Below are 7,861 nucleotides of genomic sequence, written 5' to 3' on the forward strand. Positions count from 1 at the left end.
ATAAGTCGAGTCACGAAAGCGAGGACTGAAACTGTTGTGTGTTCGTGCAAAGGCTCTTCTGCAGCCTTAAGGAGGTCGAAGAACTTTTTAACCTCTGGAGGAGGCGGCTCCTCATGATTTGGTGGAAACACCAAATCAGGATCCTCCCTTAAATCTTCAAGCATCTCGTCCATTCTATCGTACTCCACGTCGTCAGTGTTGTTGGCTTCCGGCGAATTTTCACGGGGAAAGTCCTCGCCGTGATACACCCAGACTTCATAGTCAGGCATGTAGCCATATTTGCAAAGGTGTCCCGACAGAGTTCTCTTGTCTTGACATCTACAAATCCGACACATACTACATGGACAACGCACATCTGTGCTGGTTCTTGATATAGCAAAAGCACGAACAATAAAATCCTCTGTCTTTCTTGTCCAATCCACCGAGGGATCATTCATACGCCAACCTTCATACATCCATCGACGGTCCTCACCACCATATTTGATGCTAAAATAGTAAAACACATCATTCATAAATTTATTCCGGTACTAAACGCATATCGATCGTGTCACTACATCTATAGGAAAAGATAGTTCCTAAACCCACCCATGAGTGACCGATAGAGCAACGATTTATGACGAGCAACGAGTCAGAACGAAATTTCAGCAGCATAACCCCGTTGTTCTCTATTTGCATGCCCATAAATGGTGTAATAGAGAACAACATGGTTATGTCACCGAAATCTCGTTCGGACCCGTCATCGTCATAAATCCATAGCTCTATCATCCACTAACAGGCTATCCAAAAAAGGGACAATTCCGGACTAATACAAGTCATATGTGTATCATGTGACTCTGCCCGATCCCGAATGGGCGACACATATACGACAATTTTGCAAAAATATTACTAACGCGCAACAAACAAGAGACTAACATAATTAAATTATATGCACCACCTAGCTTATTAAGTTAATTAACCCTATTAACATAACTTTCTACGGTTTAAAAACAGTTAACTCTCGGAAGTTAGTATATTTAATATAAAAAAACTATAGTACAAACACTCGGAAGTTACCTGTAGCGATGCGGAGCTCGATGGCGAAGATGGTGCTGCGTGGAGGAGAGGCGGCGCTCGGCGCAGGGAGCGATGAGCCACGCGGGACGGGTAGCGGCCGGCGCAGGGAGCAGCGAGCCCCGCGCAGGGCGGTGTTGCCGCGGTGGCCGGCGGGACCGTGCGAGCGGCCGGCACGGCGAGGCGGGGCTGGCGGGGCGACACGGCGGGGCAGCGGCCTGCACGGCCGGTAGGGCGGGGCGGCAACAAGCGCCTGGCACGGCGGGGCAGGGCCGGCGGGGCAGGGCGGTGCAGGGCGGGGCAGGGCACGGCGGTGCAGGGCGGCGGGGCAGGGAGCGGTAGCGCGGGGCGGCCGCCGGGGAAGGGCGGGGCGGGCAGCGTCGGGCGGCCGCCGGGGAACGGCTGGCGGCAGCGCGGGGCGAGAGGAGCAGCGAGCAGCGTCAATGGCGAGAGGAGATGCGAGGCGCGGGTTGGGAAAGAAACCGACGGCGCCGTTACTTTACAAAATTAACTTCCGAGAGCTTCGGGTCAGCCCGTCGGAAGTTAACAGGGCGGGGCCCGGTCCGCAGCCGTAAGAAACCCTACGCCCGGTCCGCACTCTAACTTCCGAGAGCCCCAAGTTAAGCCCGTCGAAAGTTAAAAGCCTTCCGAGAGCCCGTCGGAAGTTTAATAAACTTCCGAGAGGCTACAGTTAAAACCGTCGGAAGTTGAATTACTTCCGAGAGGCAACTAGTGCCAGTAAGTTATTAACTTCCTACGGTTCTCGATAGAAACCGTAGGAAGTTATGAAGCCGTAGGAAGTTCAAAGTTTTGGTGTAGTGTTTGTAGAGCAGGAGTACTGGAGTAGTTGGAAAAATCATCCTACTTTTGCCTATCACCTAAATTTTATTTATTTTGGCCTTTAAAACATGTAACAATTTAAAGATCTTGAAACAATTATTGTGACTCACAGGCAATTTGTACAAGAACCACAGACATGACATAAATGAACCATAGATTGCTAGCTTTATGGAATCAAGCAATCGATCACACTACACCGGGTGCTGTCATTGATGCTTCCTCTTGGCGTCCCTTCTCCAGCACCTTCTGTTGATGATTCTTCTCTTCTTGTCCATTTTGCACTTCACCGACCGTATTATCACCAGATTCCACAGTCTGATGAACCTCCAAGGTTTTACCCCATAACACGCTATAAAGGCCACAGACCAAGAGGATTCCACCCACAATGCTGCCAACGAGTGAATTCACTGTTCAGTAAACCTCATCACCCAAGTCAGCTACATTATGCTATCGCAAAGTCCACTACATACTTACCTGCCGAGGTGAACATTCTCGCCGAGGAAGAAGGAGGAACAGAATATGGTTAGCACAAAGCAGAGTGGGTTCCAGACAGCAAGGAAGACAGGTCCTTTTATCTGCACACACCAAGCTTGCAGGTAGTAGGATACGCCAGTTACGAGAAACCCCTATTAATCAGAGCCATAAGTTGGATCAAGCAAGGCAGCAAGCGATGCAAGTGGTTCCTTGGCATGGAATTAAACTAAACGAAGTGAGGATGCATTATATATATTACGGTGTAAGCAACAGCGATCAAGCTGACGTCAAGCTTGAGCGCCCATTTCGAGAAGTCCCTCTCGGCCACCGCTGCGACGACGAACGACTGCGCGGTGCTGAACAAGCACTGGGAGGTCGTGACGAGGAGCTTGTTGGGGTATTCCTTTAGCAGCGCGCCCTGCAGAACCGTCCACAGGGACCATGTGACGTTGGACAGAAGCATCAGGAACGTGCCTGTAACCCATGTCCCCCCACGGGTTGGAGCTTTGAAGCCATGGGCGCCGCCAGAGGCACGGTGATGGCGGTTGACTGGGCTGAGCGACGGCCCCGTGTACAGGGCGATGACCAACGCTCCGGCCAGGCACAGTGCTACGCCGGTGACCTTGGCTATGCCAGAGACGCTCCTTAACTTCACCACCTCCATCCTGCCATGCACATGCACGTCGTCGTCGTCAGAAATCAAGATTATTGATTCGTATAAAAAGACAGAAATAATAAATAACGGTGGAGCGAGATTGGTACGTACGTACCTCAGTAGCAGTGCCAGGCAGAAGGTGATAACGGGAGTAGAGTTTCCTGTTGCCGACGCCACGGTTGCTGACGTGAGCGTCACACTTGCATTGCACAGATTCATGCCTAACGTGTTCCTGGAAGACACATACATACACGCACAGCACAGGATCGATCGATGTAACAACTAGCTAGCAACAGAATCTGCCGCGCGATGCAACATACATCAGCGCATGAAATTGAAGTCAGCATCATGCATGCGTACCAGATTAGGGCAAGCAAGAACAACTTCAGGATCAACCCAGAGGACATGGATCGCACATTTTTCCTGGCCGCGCCGGATGATTGGGAGGAACGAATTCGGTAATATATAATAAGCACTAGTTATAAAAAAGATATCTATGTCAGAAGCTAGCTTGCTAGCTGGAGACTTAATTGCGAGTTTTTACATACCTTTCTAGAACAAGTGCGATGGGCAGGAGGAGAAGCGATGCAGCAGCCTGGCGGTAGAAGACGAAGACGAAGCTGTTCATTCCCTGGTTGAAGGCAGCCTTTGAGACCACGTACATGCCGGTGTAGATTGCTACTGTAGTAATAGCCAGCATGTATGGTTTCTTTGCGTCCATCCTCGTTAGATGATCTTCTTCAGTCTAATTAATTGTTACCAACCCATAATATATGGACAGACGGGTTTGTGTTGCTAGATCCTAGCTAGCTAGAGAATCGAGCGCCCTTTGGATGCAGATGCCTGCCCGGAAGTTGGTACACCCTCTAAGTAGCAACGACCGGCAGGCTGACGAGGTGTATATGTAACTGAAGAAGATGAGCAATCACTCGATCGTACGTGCAGTCTATTATTATATCCGCCACAGGAAAATTCGCTTTTACCTTATCTAAAAAAGCTATTATTTTAGATTTAATTGAATCTATATACAATGAACATTAATATACCATGCAGATAGATACATATTAAGATAAATTTAATGTAATATGTAATCATACATGTCTTATATGTAAGCGTGCAAATGAGCATTCTAGTCTATTAGGGCTAATTTGGGAACCTCAATTTACCAAGGGATTTCTATTTTCTCATGGGAAAATAAACTAATTTCCCTTGAAAAAATAGAAATCCTATGGGAAATTAGGGTTCTCAAACTAGCCCTTAGATCATGATTTAATCGTATATATGTAATGCCTCATTGCACAGCAGCCCATTTAATTATTTATATGTTATATGTTTGTACGCTACTTTTGCATTAGCATGGTGGTGGATATGATTTTATCCTTTTTACAATCAATGGAGTATATACTTTTTATGAGACAATATAAAGATTGATAGAGATATATATCAGTGATATAGCCTTAATGTGAACGAAATTTTGTGCAGCTGGTCGCGAGTAGATGCTTCCTTGTAACCTTCCATTATTGAGGAAAGCAAAAGGCGGATTGTATAGTGGAGTCTCAATCATTAAAGAAGCTCCATGTTTTCTGTCTCGGCATTTTAGTGTGCCAGTGCGAGATCTTATGATCTGCTGCCTGCGTGAGTCACACCTACTTTGCTCTGTATTGGCTATTAGACAATGCATTTGAACAAGTGGGATATATAGTGGATGCATTAAAAATGTGTGTTCGTGTCCATCTACATCATATCACTACTGGAGCCGCGTTCGTTGCCGAGTGATCAGTAGTTTGCCGTGTGTCAAAACATGGGCACTCGGCAAAGATCTGCTTTCCTGAGTGTCGCTCTCGGTACACAACAACAATCGGCCAACACCATCTTTGCCGAGAGCCATACACTCGGAATAAAAAGGCACTCGGTAAAGAATTCGTTGCCGAGTGTTTAACTCTCCGTAATATATAACACTCGACAAAGCGCCGTCAGAAGCCGATGGCCGTTAACTATGCGGAACGTCCACATGACATACTCAGCAAAGGTATGACTTTGCCGAATGTCACTTTCAAACACTCAGCAAAAAATGATTGTGCCAAGTGTCTTTTGACACTCGACAAAGTATATTACTTTTCTTTCTTTCTTTTTTTCCCTCTAACTTTTTTGTACTGTGTTCGTACAATCTTTGGACCTACATGTTCAATTTTTGACATATTTCTCAAAGTGTTTGCTATATTTATTAGATTTAGTATATTTAATTGAATATCTTTAGATAATTCAATTTTGAATCACTCGAATAATGAAAAAAGAATGAATGCAAATTTAATATTCATGTTATTGAGCACATGTTGCGGCCTTATTCAGGAACAGACTAGAAATTTCGAATATCATATTCATGAAACATGACCACAAACTTGTGATCCAGTTGTTTTAAAATTGCAGAAAACATAAACGAAGTCACAAAATCATGAAACTTAGCGAGATGTTATGATATCATATATAGAGACTGTGATAAAAATTTGACATTGTTTCGTGAAAGTTGTCATGTATGATGTGTATAAACCTAGGAATCTACGTTGAGGTTTCATGATTTTATGTGAACGTCGACTAGTTTTGTACATATAGTATGTGTTAACTTTTATGAAACGTTGACAATTTTTTTATCATAGTTTCTACATATGATATCATGAAATCTCGTTAAGTTTCATGATTTTCTGGCTTCATTTGTGTTTAATACAATTTTAAATCAACTAGATCACAAGTTCACTGCCATGTTTCGTGAACTTGATGTTCGAAATTACTGGTATATTCCTGAATAAGACTACAACTTGTGCTTAATAACATAAATATCAAATTTGCATTCATTCTTTTCCATTATTTGAGTGGCTTGCCGTTCAAGTTTGAATTATCCGAAAAAATTCAATTAAATGTACCAAATCTAATAGATATAGCAAACATTTTGAGAAATGTGCCAAAATTGAACATTCAGTTCCAGGTACTTTAAGAACATAGCAGAAAAAGTTTGGGAGGAAAAACAAATAAACTTTGCCGAGTGTCCAAAGGGGACACTCGGTAAACATGTCCTTTCTCGAGCACCTTTGTAGCTGAAAGTCACCTAGAGAGGGGGTGAATAGGAAAAACCTGAAATTTATAAACTTAAACACACACTAAGGTCGGGGGTTAGCGTTAGAATTAAATTCAAGTCCAAAAGAGTATCTCTCTTGCTAGGAGTTGCTCAAGGATTGCAGATGACGTATGGGAGCCAACTCAAATTCACACTAGCAAGGAAACATTAGAGAGGGGAAAATAAATCAAATAAGAATCAAGGCAAGTGAACACGATGATTTGTTTTACCGAGGTTTGGTTTCAAAGAACCTAGTCCCTGTTGAGGAGGTCACAAAGACCGGGTCTATTTCAACCCTTTCCCTCTCTCAAACGGTCACTTAGACCGAGTGAGCCTTTTCCTTAATCTTTCGGGTCACTTAGACCCCGCAAGGACCACCACATACTTAGGTGTCTCTTGCTTCGATTACAAGTCACTTGAGAAATAGAAGGGAAAAGAAAAAGGCCAAACCAAGCGACAAGAGCAACAAAGAACACAAGTAATCCTCTCACAAGCCCTAATGCACTAGAGTTGATTTTGGAGTTTTGAGTGGATTGATTGCTTTGATTATGTCTTGGAGTGTTGGGCTTTTGCTCTTGCAACGAATGAAGAATTCAGAATGCTTGGATGGGAGTGAATGAGTTGGTTGGTGGGTATTTATAGCCTCCCAACCACTTCTAGCCATTGGCTGATTTCTGCTAGCGATGGGCGCACCGGACAGTCTGGTGCGCCACCGGACAGCCACTGTGCACTGTCCGGTGCGCGCCACGTCAGCGCAACCATTAGGGTTCGGAGCTGGTCGACCATTGGAGCCTTTGTCGTCTTGCTGCACCGGACAGTCCGGTGCCCTCTGACTTATGCACTTCTGACTCTAACATGTACTGTTCACCGCGGCAGATGACCGTTGGCGCGCAGGGAGCCATTGCTCCGCTGGCTCACCGGACAGTCCGGTGAATTATAGCGGAGCGCGCCTCCATTTTCCCGAGAGTGGCTGGTTCAGAGGTTCCTTGGCTGGCGCACCGGACAGTGTTCGGTGCACCATTTTCTAGCACGCTTAAGTCCATTTGCTCCAACAAAATTGTGTCACTAACTTGATTTCTTTCTTGGTTTGTGTTGAACCTTATGCACTTTTCATACATGAATTCTAGATAAACTAGTTAGCCCACGTGTTTGCGTTGGTCATCAACCACCAAAATTGATTATAGAAAATGTTTAACCCTATTTCCCTTTCAATCTCACCCTTTTTGGTGATTGATGCCAACACAAACCAAAGCAAATATGGAGTTCAGGAATTTAACTAGTTTGTAATTGAAATAGATGTGCACAGGTTACTTGGAATGAAACCAATGAAAGATTTTAGACATATGAATAAGAGTGAATGGTTTGGCTTTCTTTTATTTGACATTTTGGACCACATTTGCACCACAAGTATTGTTTTTGCAAATCTTTTGGAAATCTACTCAACTTTTGCAAATAGTCAAAAGTATAAGAATGTGATTTCAAGACGCATTTTTAGGATTTGAAATTCCTCCCCCTATTTCAAATGCTTTTCCTTTGACAACATAAAAGCTCCCCCTAAATGAAATTCTCCCCTTAGCTTTTCAAGAGGGTTTTGAAATAGATACCAATTTGAAATCTACACCAATTTAAAAATTCATTTCGAAAATTTTGAAATGGTGGTGCGGTCCTTTTGCTTTGGGCTTAATATTTTCTCCCCCTTTGGCATTAAGCGCCAAAAATGGAGAACTTGAGAG

The 7,861-nt window shown here is 44.4% G+C and overlaps 1 protein-coding gene and 1 pseudogene across 3 annotated transcripts; both read right to left on the reverse strand.

Moving 5' to 3' along the window:
• Positions 1-1,894: 1,894 nt before the first annotated feature.
• Positions 1,895-3,925, reverse strand: LOC103639037 (WAT1-related protein At5g64700). 3 transcript variants are annotated; one of them, XM_008661835.3, is made up of 6 exons: positions 3,568-3,925; positions 3,380-3,494; positions 3,135-3,251; positions 2,624-3,029; positions 2,365-2,516; positions 1,895-2,278 (listed from the first exon to the last, which is right to left on the reverse strand). In XM_008661835.3, exons 2-6 carry the CDS (start codon positions 3,424-3,426, stop codon positions 2,077-2,079), a joined length of 924 nt encoding a protein of 307 aa, XP_008660057.1. In that variant the 5' UTR covers positions 3,427-3,494; positions 3,568-3,925; the 3' UTR covers positions 1,895-2,076. The 3 variants fall into 3 exon arrangements, with proteins under 3 accessions (XP_008660057.1, XP_008660050.1, XP_008660044.1); XM_008661828.2 differs by having other exon boundaries at positions 2,365-2,465; positions 3,380-3,442; positions 3,568-3,913; XM_008661822.2 differs by having other exon boundaries at positions 3,380-3,442; positions 3,568-3,910.
• A 1,829-nt stretch (positions 3,926-5,754) lies between these two features.
• LOC109941399 (uncharacterized) lies at positions 5,755-7,246 on the reverse strand (annotated as a pseudogene).
• Between the last annotated feature and the right edge of the window lie 615 nt (positions 7,247-7,861).

Source organism: Zea mays, chromosome 1, assembly GCF_902167145.1.
Source record: "Zea mays cultivar B73 chromosome 1, Zm-B73-REFERENCE-NAM-5.0, whole genome shotgun sequence".
Lineage (NCBI taxonomy): Eukaryota > Viridiplantae > Streptophyta > Magnoliopsida > Poales > Poaceae > Zea > Zea mays.

Bases quoted from the DNA above. Each gene is read 5' to 3' on its own strand.
- LOC103639037 (XM_008661822.2), bottom strand. From the start codon at position 3,740: ATGGACGCAAAGAAACCATACATGCTGGCTATTACTACAGTAGCAATC. The intron at 3,252-3,379 runs GTACGCATGCAT...TGTGTCTTCCAG, and splicing joins TTCTTGCTTGCCCTAATCTG to GAACACGTTAGGCATGAATC. The intron at 2,517-2,623 runs GTAATATATATA...TCTGATTAATAG, and splicing joins TGATCGCTGTTGCTTACACC to GGGTTTCTCGTAACTGGCGT.